General features: G+C 43.7%; 2 protein-coding genes across 2 annotated transcripts in view; one reads left to right on the forward strand and one right to left on the reverse strand.

Moving 5' to 3' along the window:
* Nucleotides 1–20494, reverse strand: part of ODAD4 (outer dynein arm docking complex subunit 4) — a 45834-nt gene that overhangs the window by 16749 nt on the left and 8591 nt on the right. The window contains exon 3 of the mRNA XM_076356775.1: nt 4765–4834. Coding sequence (XP_076212890.1) covers nt 4765–4827 — 63 coding nt within the window. The 5' untranslated portion in view covers nt 4828–4834. The remainder of the gene's footprint in view (nt 1–4764; nt 4835–20494) is intronic.
* Nucleotides 1–20494, forward strand: part of ACLY (ATP citrate lyase) — a 30670-nt gene that overhangs the window by 2591 nt on the left and 7585 nt on the right. Inside the window, exons 2-15 of the mRNA XM_076356776.1 lie at nt 5457–5631; nt 7232–7354; nt 8928–8990; nt 9704–9894; nt 10844–10923; nt 11437–11567; nt 13449–13567; nt 14049–14185; nt 14595–14656; nt 14815–14932; nt 15091–15245; nt 15650–15740; nt 16967–16996; nt 18730–18871. Of these exons, the coding sequence (XP_076212891.1) occupies nt 5473–5631; nt 7232–7354; nt 8928–8990; nt 9704–9894; nt 10844–10923; nt 11437–11567; nt 13449–13567; nt 14049–14185; nt 14595–14656; nt 14815–14932; nt 15091–15245; nt 15650–15740; nt 16967–16996; nt 18730–18871 (1601 nt within the window). The 5' untranslated portion in view covers nt 5457–5472. The remainder of the gene's footprint in view (nt 1–5456; nt 5632–7231; nt 7355–8927; nt 8991–9703; nt 9895–10843; nt 10924–11436; nt 11568–13448; nt 13568–14048; nt 14186–14594; nt 14657–14814; nt 14933–15090; nt 15246–15649; nt 15741–16966; nt 16997–18729; nt 18872–20494) is intronic.

Here is a 20494-nt window from a genome sequence, read left to right on the forward strand (position 1 = left end):
GTGGAGGCTGAAAACCAGCACTTTTAAAATCAGTGGTTATAGATGATGATATAAAGGTCTCTGATGTGTTGTAGGGAAGCTGTTGGGGGGTGTGGGGTTTGTTTGGGGTTTTTTTTTTTTTTTTAGAGCCTCAGTAAATGAACACAAATCATTCATGGAAATCAGTGACACTTTCAGAAATAACTCATTCTTATACCAGTAACCCACTTGTCAAACCAAGGCTAGGTATGTGACATCCATTCAGCAGAACTCTGCCTCTGCTGAAGAAGTAATGGACAGCATGCTTCAAACGCAAGAATGGTCCTTGTAACCTGGGCTGAGTCCAGAGCTGACCCTGCTTTGAGCTTGAGGTTGGACTAGATGACCTCCCGAGGCCCCTTCTGACGTGAACTATTCTGTGATCCTATGATCTGTTGCATTTTAACTGAAAAGTTTGTAGCACATACTGTAGAAAATCCTTTAAAGTGGCAGTAGACTGTCCTTTGTTCGGGAAGTTTGGCCATGAACCAGCTGTTTCCATCATACATCCTTCAAAGGAAAAGGCAAGGCAGTTTATAGTGACTGGATCTGAAGGGTTGTGAGAATGCAGGTACAGTACGGAACTCGCAGAATGACCAGCAAATCATCGCAGGCAGCCAGAGAGGTATTACAGGTTAGAAACTGTTAATTCTATCTGCCTCTATCCTAAATCTTGTGCAGCAGAGGATACACATTAAGAGCAGACTGGAAAAGGCATTTTGTGCTGCTGACGTGACTCTAACACTGTGTGGTGGTTGCAAGATTTGGGGCCTAAAGTCATGAGAAAATTTCAGTTCAGCCTTACCTAATGAATCATGAACAGAGCAGTGTCTGGGAGTGAATCAGTGGATGAGAACGTTATCCTATAGCTTGTATTTCATACAGAGAAAGGGATTTTTTTTTTTTCTCTGCACCCCATCTGTTTTTCTTCAGTAGTGCATCCATTACTCTCATCAGCATTGGTTGGTACTGCAGGTGCTAAGCATGACTGAAAATAAGATTATCCATGACAGGTGAGAGTCCTAACCTGCCTCATTCTTGGGAAACTGCAAAGATTCTGCTCCTCTGGTTCTGTGGTGACCTGCAGTCTGTGCTCCTGCTCAGTGTTTGCAGAACAGATGCAACCAGTTAATGGAGTCTGTTCTGATTACGTCTCTCTGGTTGATGCATGAGCATGAACAGCTAGGAATTGCTGATGCCCTATGGATTTTTTTTTTCCTGCTGATCTTTTAGCTTAACAATTCAGCAGACTGAAGCAATTGTTTTGTGCTGTCTATCCCATGAGAAAGGCAGGGTTGGAGCAGTGGAAAAACTGAGTGAGGGGTGTGATTAAAGACTTCCTAATGGTTAGGAAATGTCTTGGTGAACCATGGGCAGATAAGGGCAGAACAGCCTCCGTCCTGCTGTTCTGTTGCCATGACACAAGGATTTAGTCATTTTTCATCTATGGCTATTGTAATAATCCTCTAGGTTTTCTCTCTTTACTCCATTGCAAAAATGAGGTGATAAAATTGGGAGAGAAATTAGGGGAGCAGCAGAATGTAGTGGCATAAAGAAGGCCAGTAAAGTTTCTGAGAGATGAGCAGCTTCGCAGTGCCATGCCAGTGGGAATGCCCCTGTATTTTGTGTCCCTCAGATTTAAGCAGTCCCACGTACATCACTGTTGTTCCCACTGACTTTTTTTTTTTTTTACAGGACTCTTTTTAATAAGACCTGAGGGATGTCCTGGGTCCAGTTTCCTGCAATTGCAGACAATTACATCTTGGTCACTGGCATAACTAGCATCAGCTTGATTGTTTTAATTTGTAAATGTGGACTGAAGATCTGCAATATTGTTCAGGGGCTCTGTGTCACTCTGGAGAAATGAAAAATACTTAGGTGTTGGGTTTTTGGGTTTTTTGTTTGTTTGTTTTGTTTTTTAGATTAAGAAATATGTTTGCCACTTTCTTTTATCCATCTACTTCTGCTGCAGTGAAATGTGACGCTTTTTCTCTGGGACTGGCCTTTAGTATATTGTAGAGTAGGGAGTTGATGGATTTCTAAGGGCTTTGAAAGCAAGGGTATTCCAGCTTCCTACCAGGCAAAATAAATAGCTGCAGGTACCCTGGGAGCAGTATTTGCTCTCAGAAATAGCACTGGTTTAAAGGAAAAATCATAATGGAAAGTTTTCGGCACTACAGTACAGATGACTTACTGTAGCCATGTGTGAGCACAGCTGTGAAGACAAGGTAGCAGAGTGTTGTTTGTGGGAATTGAGTATGTCTGTGCATGCTTGCAGAATAAGGCTGGGGGAGGTTTTTTGGCTTTTTTTTTTTTCTTACAGCTCTGCCGACTACTAGCCCAAAGTACAGCCACTTCTATAGCTTTGGAAAGTTTTCCTCTGTAGCTAGCCTGTGGCTGACTGACCATATAATAAAGCTGTAAGCTTTTGATCAGAGAAGCTGGCATATTCTTTTTGACAATACTTATCTGATGCACAGACAGTGCCTCGTAATTAAGAAAAAAAAACTGTCTCAGAATGATACCATGAAACTGATCCACAATTAGCAGAGGATAGATGCAAACCAGTTCTGCAAACCCACTTGAGATTCTTCTTAGTCTGATGCAGCAAACTCTAGTTGGTTTCTAGTAGTTAAACCATTCTGTCTCTTGCGGCTTCCTTGCTAATAAAGATTAAGCAGTCAAAGCAACTCTGCTAATCTTTGAATTTTTAATGCAGATTACAACACAGTTTATACTCCTGCAGTTTTGTGGCATTTGCAGGGCAAAGATGGGCAGAGAATTGCAACTGGCAATAGATATGATTTTGTACAGCAAATACCCAGTTGCTCCGTAAGCACAAGAAGCCATGTCTGCAACTCGTTGAACAGAGGTCATCTCCCAGCTCCCTGAGGATGTGTCTGTCCACTCCTGCTTACCTGTTGCAGATTGCTTCCCCTTGAGACTGTTATGCACTTTGCCCCCCTTCACCTCCCTTTCCTTCCCATCAAAATTCTTATCCTTCTATAAAGCTGTGGTGGTTTAACACCAAGAAGAGATGAACATTTGTCCAACTTCAGTGTCCATGCTTAGCTTACGGCCAGAATTGCAGCCTACCTAAGAAGGTTATGCAGTAAGCCTTCCAACTCCTAAAATGTTTCAGGTTAATCCACTGGTACCCAGCATTTCCCCTTCACTGACTCTACTTCCTCTTCCAATACATGCTGCTGTTATTTGTTCCCCAATAGCTGTGTATAAATCCTCGCTTTGAGATAACTACGTTATCTCAATGTCACTCCATCTTTTGTAATTAGGAGGGCCCAATGGAAGTTCTAGATTGCTTCTAAAGTTACTGCAGAATGGCTGCTTGTAGCCCCAGGACTTGACATAATTCAGTGGCTCTCAATGTTTTTCTGAGACGACTCTATTCCCACAGCATCTCCGAAGAGCAGAATACTTATTTTTAGGAACGCCTCTTAGAGCAACACAGCAGTCTCAGCCTAGCATATGTGTGGGCTGTTACGTTAAAGGGGGCTGCAAGGGAGGATGGAAAGTGGGTTTGTTTTTAGCAGACCAAATATTAGGTACCAGTGCTTATGGTGACAAGAATGGGGTTCTGATTCTAGGAAGAAGGGTGCTTCAGAAACATTGATGCTGTTTTGAAATGGGATTAAATTGGAAGCTGCACTGCAATCATGTTGGAGTTTTACATAACAATAATTCTCTGAAAGCAGGGACACTGTTTTTTTTTTAACATCTTTTGCCCTTTCTGTAGCTTCTTTATTTTAACACTTGAATTGTGTTTGAAAAGATGTTATCAAATTTGACTGCCAGTTCTTAAGCCTACTTAACAGCTTTCGTAACAGTACTTACTTAGTCCAACCTGTTTCATTCTAGAGGTGTACAGAGAATGCAACCTGCTTCCTACTACTTTTTTCTACAGAATAAATATTTCATCTATTGGGGGCGGGGCGGGATGGGACCACACCAAACCTCTTTCTTCCTGCTCTAAGGAAAAAGGTGTTTATTTCTAATGATGGCTAATTATTCCCTGGTGTATTCTGTGCTTGCTTATAGGATGAATAACCCAGTTGATTACTGATGGTTATTACCCAGAAGGTAGCATAAGAAGTAACTGTGGAATTTAAAACCATTTCCCTCTGTGGGTCTTAAGTGGGGCATCTATTTTGTGATGGCATGGGCAGTCAGTCAGTCTTACTGAGCCATTCAAATACTTCACTGTCCAGATACTCAGATGGAATCTGAGCTCTTCTTTTCTGTGTTGGTGCCTTTCTGCTTTGCAGCTCTCCCAGAAACCATCCTAAGCGTGCTTTTGTGCTTCCTGCCACACTGGCTATGCTTGGGGAACAGTGACATGACCTCCAGTCACTCAGAATGCAGCGTGAGCCACTGCTCGAGCTTCTCTGTCAGCAGTCTGACCCCTTGGAAAAATCAAACCCACTTGTTGGCCTCTGGCTGATCACAAAACTCAGTTCTGATGTTTTGACACATGCAGACAGGTTCACTGGGATGAAGTATTCATTTAAATGCATGTTTACTGCAGCTAAATAAATGCATCTTTGACACCTATGACTTTTCTTTCTGATATGCAGCAACAAAGTTACACCCTTGAGATCAGAAATCATTTACTTATGTCAGTTTAGAATACACTCTTTAAAAGGGAAGAAAGCCATCTCCAGGAAAGTTGTGACATTAAGAATTTTTTTTTTCTAATGATTTTTCTCAAAAAAACCCAAACTGTCTTACCTTAATCTTCTTTGTGGTCTTGAGCATCTTATTCTGTAGGGTGTGAAGCTGCTTCCAAGACATCTAGGTTCTGAAACAAACAAAAAAACCAATGCTGTAAATGTGTTCTGGTTTTGATAATACTGGCAACGCTTTCTTTTCCCTTTAGAAGAAGGTATGGGGGATTGCTAATTTTCCTGCAGTCAAGATCAGACTGGAAGTGTGGCATGCCATAAGAAAACAAGTGGGAGGGAGGGTTTTCCTCTCCTGTTGCCTTGTCACACCCTGGTACTGAACTAGAAGAAACGGTAGGTGTGTTACATAGATTCCCACAACAACAAATCTAGGGTGCTGTGTAGTTTGAGACAAGTTGCCTTAGCTGAGCGCTCCCCTGGACGGGGCTGGGGGATGCCAAGAGCTGGCAGGTTTGGTAAAGGCACAGTGGTGGCTGGGACAAGCTGCAAGGATTACACTTTTCCCTGCAGGCAAGGCTGGACCAAAATAGTGTTCAGGACTGTGGAATAGGGTCGAGGTTTTAAGCAACGCAGAATAGTTCTTGCTTATCAGGTGAGTTTTATAGCCTTATCTATAATGGGGAGACACAGCTCTAGCTCTGTATTTGCTTTGGTTTTGCATTGAGCTAGGTGATTGGGAGTTTCCTGTGAGAACTGGGCTCTGTTCCTGATTACTTTTTTTTTTTATTCCCCCCCCAGTTCAGACTAGATAGCCATGTCAGCCAAAGCGATCTCTGAGCAGACGGGGAAGGAGTTCTTGTATAAGTATATCTGTACATCCTCTGCCATCCAGAACCGTTTCAAGTATGCCCGAGTCACCCCAGACACTGACTGGGCACGACTCACCCAGGACCACCCTTGGCTTCTGAGCGAGGTAAGGAGAGTGACTTGCCTTCCCGTAGTGGCTGAGCCCCAGACAAACCTCTGCCCACCCAAGCTGCTCCCTGTCGGGCACGGCACGTCGTGCTGTGGCGGGTTGCGAGCAGAACTGTGCTCAGGATCTTTCCTGAAGGACCGGTCGCTGGTGCTGCTCTGCAACATTCACTTGCAACACTGATGAAGAAACAAGCCTTGCTTCAAGGCTGTTGTATCACCTTTTAGGGGGCCTGATTATAAAATTCCTTTAAGGACTGTGAAATACATGAGCAGAGATATCTGCAAACAAGAAGCTTCTAATAACCACACAGAAGGTAAACGAGGCTAATTCAGACAAAGCAAGAGTCTCTTGAGATGTCAGTCCCTGTTCTCAAACCCTTACTTTCTGAAATCATGGAGTGCTTTCTCCATGGCTAGCTTTTATGTTCAGTTTGGATACTGCTTAGGTTTCCTGCATCCAAGCAAAATGTCAGGGAGAACTTCATTTTTTGCTTTTTCTATGCAAGATCTTTATATCTCTTTGTGCTTCGTAGCCATGCACTTTCTGTAGAGAAAACCTATCCAGAGCTCTTTTTATTAGTTGTCCAAGCTGGCTCCTTTCCAGTGGTTAACTATATTAAGTCATTGGTTGGTAGAACATGAACGTTTCACAGTCCTTATCACAGACTGATAGAAGCTCTACACTGAGTAATTAAATGTTCTGTACTCAAGCGCATGAGTGAATTGCTGGAAGATACCAGCAGTGCTTCTAAAAAGACTTGCAGAAAGCCAGAAGGGAGCAAGGATGCCATCTATCCTTTAAGGCAGAGTTCTGTAACGCTAGAAAGGGCTACAGGGTCCAGCAGAAAGACTACAATCAGCGTTCTGTACTGCAACATGTTATGTTCTGACTCTACATTGTAAGTTGCTGAAGCTCCAGGACATACCAGCAGTACAGGAGAATGGTACCCATTTCCTATTTTTATTTAAAAAAGAAATAAATATTTGCAAGCTAGAGATAAGTATGTTACCTAGGAACAGCTTTCAGTGGGTATCTTAAAGAGCCACTGTCAGTTGACTAAAATGTGCAGGACCCCTGGCCCTAGCCACTCGTACACAGAGTCTGTAGTGACAGCAGGAGCTTTCTTTGTAAGCAGCTGACTGTGCTTGTCGTGTCTCTAATGGTTTCTCCTTATGAGCTCCTGCTCACAGAGAAATATTAATTTCATGATGCATCTTACAAAGACAGTTTGCAGAACTGACAGGTTGCTGTATGCTTTGCAGCGTGAATTTTTTTTTTTACAGAAAGTGAGTACATACACCCCATCCTAACAGCTGCTTTGAAAGTGTTATCAAAGTTCATCAAAAAAAGCCAAAACAAACTGTCAACTCAGTCTCTGATGTATACTGATGTCCGAGTAGAAATAAGGCAGCTCTTCTCAAAGTACAGCATAAGAAACCTGCAGGCATGTTGTACCAGGAGATGGATTTGTCAAGAGATTAAAGAAATTCTGCAAGGACGTTTCTTGTATCTTTGTTTCACTATCTGCAGAGAATCGTTTAACCAAAATCACTTTCTAATGCTTCTTTCTTTTAATCCCTCTTGCACAATGTTGTAGCGTTTAGTGGTGAAGCCAGATCAGCTAATAAAGAGACGTGGGAAGCTTGGACTGGTTGGAATTAACCTCACTCTGGATCAGGTGAAGGTTTGGCTCAAACAGTGTCTGGGCCGAGAAACCACGGTGAGTGCTGCCTTAGCAACAAAAACATAAGACTTTTTTGTTCTGTCTTTTCTGCCTACTTGCATGATAGGAGCAGGTGCACAGGTATTTCTCTTACTTATGGTGGTTTAAAATGCATGGTATGCTGATGCCAAAGCAAGTTAGAAACTGTCCCACGTGTGAACTTTCTGCTGGTAAATGAATCGCAGAATCATAGAATCGTTTAGGTCGGAAAAGACCTTTAAGATCAAGTCCAACCATATGAGCACTGATAAATAACACACCTTAATAGGGAGCACAGCTCCGTGTTCCCTATTACCATCCACTGTTCAAGTCTGCTGTGTAGGGTCTGTGTGGTGGGAGCTCAGTGGGAATTAGTACCATTTTGAAAATCCTTTCCACTTGGGAGCCAGCAGTTGATAGCTCAAATGCTGTGTCGAGTTGGCATAGCTGCTTCACTTTAATACCCAAGGCAGATTTAACAAGACAAGTATAAAAGCTGTCATAAAATTGTCCTCTTATTGTAGCCAGCCAGTGTGTTTTGGCTGATGACTGTTACTTCAAGTCCTTATTTTAACTCAGTGCTGGCTTGTAATATTTATTCTCTGGGGAACGATACTGCAATGCTAATGATAAAGAAATGCCTTCCATCCCAGCTAATGATAAAGAAATGCCTGCCATCCCAGCTGCTGTGTTTCAGGAGCTGATAGAGCTCTGCTGCCTCAAGGAAACTGATGCCCGGGCCCTACTGCGATTGATTTGCTGCTGGCTCCAGCACCAAGCTGTGCAGCCAAGCCAGTGAGGCTTGCCTGAAGGTCATTATGAAACAGCAGGCAACTGCATCTTGTGTGCCTGCCCATCAGGAAAACCATGGATGTTGAAATCACTTCTTTAGCACAATACAACAACCACATCTAAAGGAAGGACTGTGCCAAGGACTTGTGACCAATGATGTTTGCTCCTGAAGCGGTGTCCTCAGGAGCAGGGGATATCCCCCATGGCCTGTGCGGGAGTGTTCCTTGAGCCAGGAAACTCGATTTTGGATAGCAGGAGATCACCCACATAGGACAGTTCCTGGGACCTTGCTGTAGCTGTCTCTCCCTGTAGGAAGAGGCTAAAGAGTGATCTTCCATGCTCACTGCCAACCCCTTCCAGGGCGAGTGCTGGGCAGAGGCCTCTGCTCCTGTCACTCCCTGTCTAGCTCAGGATTTCCCTCACTTCTGATTTTTTTTTCAGAGCTCCAGAAGCTGAAGCCATCACATTTCACACTGCACTAAGCAGTGCTCTGTAAAGGTGCTGCCTCTGGGACAGGAGATGAAGGAGAGCCATTCTGGTGTAATTCTGATAGCCATCTGTCCTGTTAGGAAAGGGGGAGGTGGCTGACTCCTGTAACCTATGAAGTTCAAATATCCTGGAGTGGTACAGCAGCGTGTCTAGGAGGAGTGTGGTTCCCCAGGAAACACAGTGGAGAGGTGCTTAGGAGGAAGAGATTTTTAGAGCAGTGTTGATTAATTCTTGAAGCTTGCCTTATGCTGTCATAAATGTGGATATTGGACAAGCATTTATTAGTGTTTGTCTTATTTTTTGCCTACAGATTGCTAATGCTAAGGGAATTCTAAAGAATTTTTTGATTGAACCCTTCGTCCCTCACAAACAGGTAAGTATACCAAATAAAGCATTAAAAAGTGCTTTTAAATCTCTTTTGAGTTGCATGTGGCTTAGACGGATTGATATAGTGGAGAAAGCGTAAGTTTAGGAGTGTGCTGTTAAGCTGACGGTGTTGATGCATGTGGTCAGAGCTGCGTGCAGGTGCAGCATTAGTCCATGCGAAGAGCTGTTAATAATCGTGTTGGCTGCTGCTGCTCTGCTGGGAGGAGGTTACAGATCACCCGAGAGGGACCAAGTTAGTCAAGGCAGCTCACTGCTCCTTGAATCTGGTACTCCCGAGTGTGGATAACAGACTGTTGATGCGAGATATCTCAGTTTGTGCTGGTGAAATATTCAGCCTCTGCCATGGTTTGCGGGAAGGATATAATTGCCTAAGACAGAGGTGCTTTCAGTGCACGCAAGAAAGGACCCTGGTTTGCACTTCAGTTGTGTAGGATGGGAGCAGTTTTCTCCAGAAATGGAAAGTGTTGTCCCTGGCAAGTTTCACCAGGATGTAGCACTCTGGGCCCTGCCACTGCCTCCCAGGCCAGTGCAGCCTGTACAACCCTGGGGGGTGTCTGGGCCACTCCAGTGCTGCTTCTCCTTGGAAAGCTTAGCGGTGTGCTCAGTTGCTCCTTCCCTAGCATTGACACAAGAGCCTCTTCTTCAAGGTTTTCTCTTGCAAGGTGTGACTTGCTAATGTTTGTGCCTGGGTCTGTGCAGGAGGAAGAGTTCTATGTGTGCATATACGCTGCCCGTGAGGGAGACTATGTACTCTTCCACCACGAAGGGGGTATGGATGTAGGAGATGTTGATGCCAAAGCTCAGAAGTTGCTTGTGGCGGTGGATGAAAAGCTCAATGAATCGGATGTAAAGAAACATCTCCTGCAGCATGCACCAGCAAATAAAAAGGAGTAAGTACAGACACCTAGTTCGGGGCATGGCCAGCCACACAGAAGCTCTTCGCCGTTATTTCAGTGCAACATCCCTTCGTTCTGTTTCACCCTAAAGCTTGCTCTCCTACCCTTCTTGCTGCTCTCAAGAATATGCCATGCATCCTAAATCCAAGTTCTTTGACCTTATCCAAGCCTTTTGTAAAACTCAAAGTAAGTGTTCATAGTGCTTTGAGCCTTCACTTGACAGGAGCACTTCTCAGTCTCCTGAAGTCTTGACCTCTGAGATGTTGGAGACATGAATTTTGATCCTTCGTGCCAGCATAGAAGAGTTTCTTTTACTTAGTAGAAATGGTGATGTGAATATGATTGCTAATTCAGAAATGTACTCTCCCTTACTCTGGCCTAGTCTAAGAAGGTATTCCCTTGCTATTCCTATGCTTACTGCAAGCTTATCTGTAGATCTCAAAGCTGCTTCTGCATCTCTCTTTTTAATTAGATGCCTATAGCTAGTTATCTTAATATGAGTCATGACTTTTTCCAAACATAACGTAATCGCTGATGGCGTTGTTCAGCACTGAAAGGCTGAAGAAGCCTGTCACTAATGTAGTTTACTGCAGTCTCTTTTCCATCCCAGCTAATGAAGCTTAGTTCTGACAAAGATGCATATCTGACAGTGAGAGACAATGATGCATTTCTGTCTCTCAGTGAAATTAAACAGACTGAACATCTATATGACAGTTGCAAGCAACTGTGTTCTCAGCAGAGTTTGGTGGAGTGTAATTAAGATGAGTCATCAAGGTCTTCCTTTCCTTGAGTCATCACCTAGGCTTCTTCCAGAGAAGATGAATGAGAATGAAAGAAATTGATACAGACTAGATTTGCGGATTGCTGCTAATATAAATGAAGCAGAGCAGGCTGTGCTTTATATTTGGCTGCTCTAATGAACTTGTGTTAAATTTTTTTACAGCATCTTGGCTAGCTTCATCTGTGGCCTGTTCAACTTTTATGAAGATCTATATTTCACATACCTCGAGATCAATCCATTAGGTAACGGATGTTTTTGGGAGCAGGACTTTCTGTTCTAGAATACTGAAATGTGTACTTTATCCTTCTCTGTTTAATGTAGTTTGCAACAATACTAGGTGGCATATGCAAAAGAAGTATAAAAGTGGCTGTGATGTGTCCTGGAGCTATTAGCGGAATGAATCCATAATGAGGGCTGTTTGCAGGTGTTCTCCGTTATCTAATTCCCTGGTGGAAACAAAAAATTCCATTGAAAGGGATGTTAAGTCAGAATTGAAGAACATAAAAATTGCTCTGTTGGATCAGAACAAAACAGCACCTGAGCCAGGGCCTGCTCCATGACCATGGTCACTAATTAATTCTTAAGGGAACTCTCTGGGTTTGGTAAATACAATTAAATGACCGATGTGGAGGAAGGGGAACAAAGGTTACCTAGCTTTTGTAATGATCTCTGTATGGTATCAAATTTCATGAGTAAATCTGTAACGCATGTCCCTGTATAAAAACAGCTAATTCTGGTATTTTTTTCAAACGCAGTGGTGACTAATGATGGTGTCTACATCCTTGATTTGGCTGCAAAGATTGATGCAACTGCTGACTACATCTGCAAAGTGAAATGGGGGGATGTGGAGTTCCCCCCTCCCTTTGGCAGGGAAGCTTACCCAGAGGCAAGTAACAACCCACTCTGGCTCAAATCCCTCTATTATGGACTACAAGATTAATTCCTCATTGCTTGTATGTCCATGGCGTTGAGGTTTTCCTCTCTTGTGGGTTTTGTTGCTGTGTTTCAAGTACCTTGGCATTGCTATCCATGATAAGAGCTTGTGCAAACCTGTGTACAGGTTGCTGTAGTACTAGAATTTCTCATAATCGTGCTCTGAACTGCAATTGCTTTCCATCTTTGCTTGGGTGTTGTTTCAGTTCTTTAATTCAGAATTGACTTTTTTAAATGGAGGCTTACCTTTAACTTCATTCAGCTATGTGCCAAAGCTCTATACTTGTACAGTCTTCCTTACACGGTTCTTGCCTGCATTGCTGCCCTGTCAGCATCATTATTTTTTGTTGGAGCACTGGTTATTGACAGCTTCATGGCGGGTGATGCTCCCTCAGTGTTTCAGTTACTGAGAGTAGAGTAGCAGTTGTGTGCAAAATCTGTGTGCAAGTGTGAATCCAGAGAAAATAATTACCATTTCTCAAACTTCAAAGTAAGAAGTTACGATGTTAATACACCTGTTTTCCTGAAAAGTGATGACCAAGAAGAGGCCTGCAGGCAAACTTTTTCTTTTAAAGTTAGAAATGTTAGCCTGTTCCTTCTCAGAATTCCCTGAGTTTGTACTACTGGTTGCATAAATGCTACTTCATACATAGCCTCCCGGCAGCTTCAAAAACTGTTGGAAGTAGAGCTCTCTACTTAATTGTTCTGTTACTTATTTCAGGTGACACTTCTGCTGTCTCCAAAAGGATTTCTGTCCGGACTTTTTCATTTTAATAATTATAATTATGCTTCAGTTGGGGAAGGTTTTTGTAATATGGCCAGGAAATCCATTTAGCTATTTCTCTCCATGTAGCTTGCTGGATGCCAACACTTAACTCAATTTGCTCTTAAAAGGATTAGTTCAGTTTTTGTCTCTCTGAATCATCCCTCTGCAAGTCACTGTGAAGGTTATTATGGCAGTGTCTTTGAGAATTTTAATGAACTCCCAGTGAAGTGCTTCACAACAGGCAAGCACACTGTGATACAGCAACACCATGTTGAGCCAAATTACAGCTCTTTCGGTGATTACATTCTTGGCTGCAGCACAGCCAGAGAGTGTGTAGCCACGGGTGTGTTGATTTTAAATTTCCTGTGGTCTCAGTCTGCAGACAAGGTCAGAACAAGACTTTTCAGTTCAGAGGCATTTGATTCTGTGACTGTCATGTGTGGAACCATGAAACCTGGGAGCTCCCCAGGCCTGGCTGAGCAGTGGAGGAAAAGACCACCGTTCATGGGAAGGCCAGTGTAGTACAGCTTAGTGAAACACAACCAACAGTCGGCTGCATTTCCAAAGTTTTTCATGTGCAAACAGGAAAAATCTGCTTCTGGATCTGCACTTTACAAATGAAGTAATACCAAATTTATTTATAGCAATCACTTGTGACTTCACCTGGGACAAGCAAGAGACAAGCCAGCAGGCCTTATAAAGCCAACATATTCTTTGGAGGGTATGATTCTTTTTTTTCCAAGAAAGAATCAAAATTTGAGTGTATGCTTAGGTTGATCCCCTTTGAATTTGTTACAGAGAGAATGGCACAAGCTGTCTATATCCAGTTCAATTTCAGTGTTCTGTCTTGGAGAACACTTAACACAAATCAGTCTTGGCCCCTGAGAGATGAAGCTGGGTCTCTGTCCCTTACAAAAATGGTGTTTGTAGTTCTGCTCTCCCCTCAGTTGTAGTTGACAGGAGATGTGGGAGCTCTGCATGTCCAAATGGGCCCAGCACTACCAACCCTCTGGTTTGGAAAAGGAGGATGCAGAAGGAAGTTTAAATCCTGTGCTGCTCTGTTTGCAGGAAGCCTACATTGCTGATCTGGATGCAAAGAGTGGAGCCAGCTTGAAACTTACTATTCTCAACCCCAAAGGCAGGATCTGGACCATGGTGGCTGGTGGCGGTGCCTCTGTGGTTTACAGGTAACGGGAACAAGGTTTCCAGAGAGGGGGGTGGATTTACAGTGCTGGAAGAAAATAATCGATGCAGCCTCTGGATCGGAGACCCTTCTAAAGCGATCCTTCCCATGCTGTGACTGCTTGGGACCTCTTCAGAATGAAGATGCTGTGCGGATTTCTTACCAAGATGTGGAACGTGTCCCTTAGAGATAATTTAATTCTGGGAGGTTGAGATATGGTTTCTTTTTGACTTAGAAAGAAACAAGCTGGCTGAAAGCTGTTTATGGTAGTATCGTTGCTGTGGTAGTCACTGAGTTCCCATCATATCTAGCAGCATAACAAGATTAATCATGACTGGCACCAAGAGGAGAGCAGCTTTGTTTTCAGCAGACAGCATGATCTCTCTGTTACAAGTCCCACTTCCTAGGAATTTAGGATGCTTTATTAAGACATTTGTAGTGACTCAAATTATAACTCATCTCTTAATTTTTTTTTTCTTTTACAGTGACACCATTTGTGACCTGGGGGGTGTGAATGAATTGGCTAACTATGGGGAATACTCAGGAGCCCCAAGTGAGCAACAGACCTATGACTATGCTAAGACTATTCTCTCCCTCATGACACGAGAGAAGCACCCTGAAGGTAAGGGAGTCGCTGCAATTTCAAAGATGTTCAGCTGTGAAGCTGCGTGTGGGGAAAAAACTGAACAAATCTGGGCTGTTACTATGCTTAGACCTCCCTGGCAGAGCTTTTAATGTATTGTTGCCTTCCAAGTGAAATAGTGATGGATTTCTGTCAGCTCTTGCTTCAGAGACAGGACTTGTAGTTTTCCACATAGCGAAGAGCAAATGTGGCTCAAGAGATTCTTATCAAAAAAATTCTTGCTTGATACAAAGCTCTTATCTTCCAGGTCTGCTAAACACAACTTACTGCAAACTATTGGCTAGTCTGAACTGCAGCATTGTTTCACTTTATGTCCTAAACTGCTTCATGATCTTACAGTACACTGTGTTCTTAAAACAGTTTTATTTATGCATGTTTCTTCCCTCAGGTAAAATCCTGATCATTGGAGGCAGCATTGCTAACTTCACCAATGTAGCAGCCACTTTCAAAGTGAGTGACTATTCAGAAGTATCAGCAAATGCCCACAGTCATCAACCCCAAGCCATTCTCCCCCCTTCAACGCTGCGCTGAGGCTGACAGTGCATCTCTTCCAGGAGTTCCTGAGATGATGGGCTGCCCAGTTCACCTGTCCTGTATGTTTCTTTTAGGGCATTGTGAGAGCGATTAAGGATTACCAAGGCCCTCTGAAGGAGCATGAGGTGAGAATCTTTGTACGAAGAGGAGGCCCAAACTACCAGGAAGGATTACGTGTCATGGGAGAAGTTGGTAAGGACCAACCATTTCCTTAAGTTTTGTTCTTGCATCTTGTTTCTTCCACCTGCTTTCTGCTGAGCCTTTTCAAGGTTAAATGCTTCACTTCGGCAGAAGCTCATATTGTTCCTTTTTTTCCCCCCAAGGCTGACTGTTCTTTTATGCATACACAGGGAAGACCACTGGGATCCCCATCCATGTTTTTGGCACGGAGACTCATATGACTGCGATTGTGGGCATGGCGCTCGGCCATCGGCCTATCCCCAACCAACCGCCTGCTGCAGCCCACACTGCTAACTTCCTCCTCAACGCCAGCGGCAGCCCTTCGGTGAGTTCCTTCCTCTCCATGAAAGGGAACGCTTATGAGGAGCCTCCTGAAGGCAGCTTCCCCTGTCTGAACAGGTCAGAAACAGATCTTGGCCACCATTGTATTTGTGCAAAGCTCTAAAGTGACTCTGCCTGCATGGTTTATCAGGAGGGGCCCTCCCAACATCCACCTTGCTTGTGCAGAAAATGTGACCCGTCAAAACCAACCATGTGACTCTTGCATCTACTGGGAACTTGATCATTTAGGAGTTTTCCCTCACTTGATTGAAATGGTCCTATCTCAAAATTAACTTTCATTTGGTTTTCTTTGTAGACTAGCATAGCCAAAGTGGCCATCTCCTCCTACATGCTCCAGGCTTTATCTGGCATGCTGTCCCTTACTGACTTGGCTTCTGAATCTTTCAGACTCCAGCACCAAGCAGAACAGCTTCCTTCTCGGAGTCCAAACCAGATGATGTTGCTCCAGCCAAGAAGGCAAAACCAGCAGCACCTCTTGGTAAGTCCAGCATTGGAAACGATTGCTAGCAGTTCTCTTCTGCTCCAAAAGACTAGACTAATGCTTTTTTCTGGATATAAAGGGAAATAATTTTGTGGTACCTGTCTATCTTTGTTTTGAATTTAGTTAAGTGCTTTTAGAATGTTGTCACTTGTTGTGCATTAGCTCATACACAAGGTGAGTCAGAGTTGCCTTGATCTGGGATGTTCCTTTGAAGGGAACAGCACAGTTTGAGAACGCCAGGTTTCCCACGTCCCCTTATGTGCGAGGTCAGCGGACAACAGGTTAGAGTATCTGTGCTGAACTGAGTATGTGGTTGCTGAACGGAGGCCTGCTTTCCAGTTAAGTACCTGGGGGGTGTTCCCATGGAATGCTGCTGGGATGGTGTAGGTATTCAGAAAGTCCTTCTTGGTATATGCTGCAGCTTCCTGGATGAACACTCTACAGTCAGTCAGTTCAGCAGGAGTTGTGACGTACTCCTCACACATTTAGGGTCAGAGGTTACTGTGCGATGTGTTGTGTGTTTTTGTTGGGTTTTTTGGTCATTTTTAGTTTTGGGGTTTGTTTTGTGTGTGTCTTTGGGTTTTGTTGGGTTTTTTTACTGAAGTCTGTAGGAAGCTTCTTTAGCATGGTGATATGCAAGAGCTTTGGCAGCCTTTTGCTCATATTTGTTGGAAGCCTTATTGGGTAAGAGCATGTTGTATGGGGATAAAACAACAGCAGAATTGGGCAGGGACAGAATGTGATAACGTCCTGGTCCTCCCTTGAATGTGAGGAGATACTGGCCTCGTTTACAACAGTATGACATGATGACAGCAAGATTCAGATCTGATTCCAGTGAGACACATCACAAAACCCACTACTGCTCTCTTAATCATCGCGCATAGAATTTTGCATGAGCAATGCTTCAAAAAGACATTGAAAATATGTGCACCATGGAGCTTGCAGTGCAAGGAGCTGCCACCTGAACCTGAAATGTGTTTGTGCTGGGATAAGCAAAAAGTTTCTAGACGGCAAAAATGCAAAATTTGATGTCCAGATATTTGGAGAGGAAGTACAGTAGAGAGTGCTCCAGTCCGCTTGTTTTTTAACAAAAGCAAAACCCAAAAGGCCTGAGTGCTGTGGGGAGGAGGGAAGCTGCAGCACACTGCTGCAGGTGCCCTGCTGTTGGGATGACAGCAGCCAACTCTGTCATATTGTTGCATGAGTGATTCTCTCTTTAACAGATTCAATCCCAGCTTCAAGACCTGGTTCAGGTAGGACATGTGTGACTAGCTGAATGTGCCTGGCCTTGCTGGCAGCTGACTTTTTTAGTTCTTGGTTTTGTTGCTGTTTTTTCTCTCCAAAAGTTTGCAGTGTTGTCTGGTCCTCCCCCTCCCTCCTGCCCAGCATATTTAGCTGTCACCATATGAACTTTTCATCTGTTTTTTTCAAGTGCAGATCACATACTCCTTTGCACAAAAACTTACTATTTCTGGGGGAGAGAGGGACAAGTCTCAAACTTTAACTTTTCTTCCCTTCCCCGCACAATCATTATGGAGAAAAACAGACCTAGGCATATTGTGAAAAGCTCTGTTCTCCTTGCTTTCAAAAAGAAGGAATTGCTTACCATGCTTAATAACTGGCGTTTTGTTTCAAAGGGAAACAAAATAGTGCAGGTGCCATGCTTATGAGCCTTGAAGGGCACAGAAAAGTCACTGAAGGAACTAAATGTTCTTGTTGCCTTATCAGTTCAGCAAACCATTAAAGCTTGTGCTTAGTGAAGTTATGGGGACTTTATCACCCTCTTGAGCTCTGTGCTGGATGAGAATAAACTGCTGAATCAGGGTCAGAATAGAGTTTCAAGCCATCTACCCTATCGTAAGAGGAGGGACAGTAGAAGGGGAACTCTCAGATTCTTCCTTGTGTGGTCTCAGACAAATAGCATCACCTTTCTGGGCCTGCATTTTCCTGTTTCTGTGAATACTAATATTACCTCGTTACAGGCACCTGTAAGAGAAATGGAATTTCAGGGTAGGCAGTTTCCTAATAACAAGTCATGCGGCAGTGCATCTAAAATGTGAACATGTAGGGTTGGAGAACAGTGACTGATTTCTTGTTAAAGCCAGAAGAACAGTATCCTGTTTAATCCGTAACGCTGTTTACCTTTGATTCAAAGCCAAAAAGAAATTAGCGGTAGACTGAGTTGGCATCAGCAGTTGGATCAGCTCTGACTTCTTAAGAGTTTTAAAGTGAACTCTGCCTGGAGTCAAAGGGAGGAACTCAATGTTTTGCTGTGACAAGTGGTGTAAATATACGTTAAGCAAACAGTCCATTCTCACTAGCTGAACTGTTGCCTTTCCTGTGACTCTGTCCCCTGAAGCCAAGTTTTGGGCCATGTGTAAATTCTTGGAGCCATCAGGTTTGTGTTGGATTCTGATAATCAAAAAAAAAAAAGAAAATAAAAGCTGAGTATGTAGAACTCCTTTGCTTTCTCTGTCCCTTCCATTTCCCACTTTTCTTTTTATTTCCTATCATCCTACTGTGGTGCCCTGACAAACATAGGAGGCAAACCTCCTGTGGTTCTCCCAGACTTTAGGCCATATGCAAGTTCCCTTCCTCTTTAGCTTTGCAGAATAAAACTATCTGGGAGGAACACGAATGGCTCGCGTGAGAAGAGGAATAGGCAGTTTTCACTTATCTCTCCTCTCCTACACCAGCTTTCCCCCTGTGATTAAGCACTTGCCCATTTTGTGAAACCCAAAACCTGGCTGTTGTGTTCAGAATCCTGGGAAGGGGGATGCTGCTTCATCTACAGTTTCTTCCTTAATTTGTACAGCGTGGCTACTACATCCTGTAGTTCACCTGTTGGCTTCAGTTTGGAGGGAGGGGAATATGCTCATCTAGGAGACTTTCAGCAGACATTTGGCAAAGTTGCAGCTTTTGTCTTGCACAGATGTACATTTTGAATGTGTGTGGTGGTTTTTTTTTCTGCTCTCTCTCTGAGCAGGTAAAGCTACAACCCTGTTCAGCCGTCACACCAAAGCTATCATTTGGGGGATGCAGACACGGGCCGTGCAAGGAATGCTGGACTTTGATTATATTTGCTCCCGGGACGAACCTTCAGTAGCTGCCATGGTTTATCCATTCACGTAAGTAGCCTGTGTTGACTGCATTATTTTTCTGACTGCTTCCCTCAAATTCTTCTGTTTAGCTTCCTCCTCTTCCAGTCTCTGCTGTTCTTTAGTGTAGCTCTGCCCTAGTCTACATCTCTGCTTTAACACCTTCTCCTATGCTCCCTTCCACCATCAGGTTGGCTTTGCAGACTGCTTCCTGTTTCTCTCGACCATTGATTTCAGGCTGCTCTGTTTAAACAGCTTAATGTTAGCCACATAATTTAAGTACCCACTTCATGCTCTTTCAAAGGGTGTCCAAATTCTGTTCCTTCACTCGGCAAGTAAGGAAGGCATGAGTAGTTGGGCTTTCTTTAACAGCCCACTGGCTTAGCAGAGGCAGTAAGGCTATGTAAGGTTTCTTCCACTCATCTACTGTTCGCTGCGTGCTTGTCTGAGACATCTTGATTTGTGCCTGCAGCAGCTGGAATTTTCCTCTCCAAATATTAGCCAGAATCAGAGCAGCTCTGCTAGTAGACTAAAGCAGTCTGTCATGTAGCCAAACAAAATTAAAAAAAAAAAAAAAAATCCTGTTCATCTTGTTCATACTCTTTCCTGTAGTGGCAGTAGCTTCTTAGCAGGCAGGAAGTGTGCAGATCCTTCAGTGGGGTAGAGAGTTCTCTTGTGGTATTCACCCTCTTTTACCTTATCCCCACAGTTAATGGGGATGAGAGAAGCTGTTGGGGGTTTCAGACTGCCCTCAGGAGGAACCTCCAGAGCACAGCTGTGCGTAAGCTGTTTTGTTATTGTACCTCATGAGTGGGGGGGGGGGTCTCCCTGTCAAACAGGGCAAGTAGCAAGAAGGAAAGGAGTGGCTGTCTGGCCTGCTGCTGAGACAGTGAGATGGGAGCACGTAAAAAGGCAGGAGGTTTGTTTCACTTCTGTGGTATTTACAGACATCCAGGATAGCTGATGTCTAATCAGCCTCTGTCCTGCAGAGAATTTTGCCTCTTGACAATTAAGTACCTTGTGCTTAAGGTACTTAAGTAGTACCTTAAGTAGTCTGCAGCTCCGATGATAACTGCAGCTCTGTAATACCTCCTCAGCAAGTGCAAACCTCAGGGTGCTAGAACTGAGTGCAGGCATAGTCACATCTATAGATGAGTGGCAACCCCTTGCAGTGTTGCAGTTATTTAATGAAGAAAAAGCAATAGGGATTAAAAGTTTAAGACTACCTATAATTATCTGATTCTGCTTGACCTTTTGGAGGAAGCCAGGCTGGCAAAACCCGGAATGTTCTGTTACAAATGTACCAGTGCAGGAACACAACCAATATCTCTAGACTCTTAAACGATTGAACAGTATAGGCTTCAATGAAGTTCCAGTCGGAGCATCTACCATATATAAAAGACACCACCTACAGTGAAACTTTCCTAGGTGCATCTCCTTCAGCGTGTGTGGGGCAGGGTGGGTAGAGTCTCACTGTAGCAGAATTGGAAAGCTGACTGGCCCTCACATTGCTGTCCTGGCTGTTCACAGCAGATACTGGTTTCCTGTTCCCCCCGTCCGGTATTTGTTCCAGCCCGGTAATGCAGCTTTGCATGCATCTCATTCATTACTCTTTCTGTGCCTCATTCTGTCTTCCAGCTTGGAGTAGAATTG

This window comes from Aptenodytes patagonicus, chromosome 20, assembly GCF_965638725.1.
Source record: "Aptenodytes patagonicus chromosome 20, bAptPat1.pri.cur, whole genome shotgun sequence".
NCBI lineage: Eukaryota > Metazoa > Chordata > Aves > Sphenisciformes > Spheniscidae > Aptenodytes > Aptenodytes patagonicus.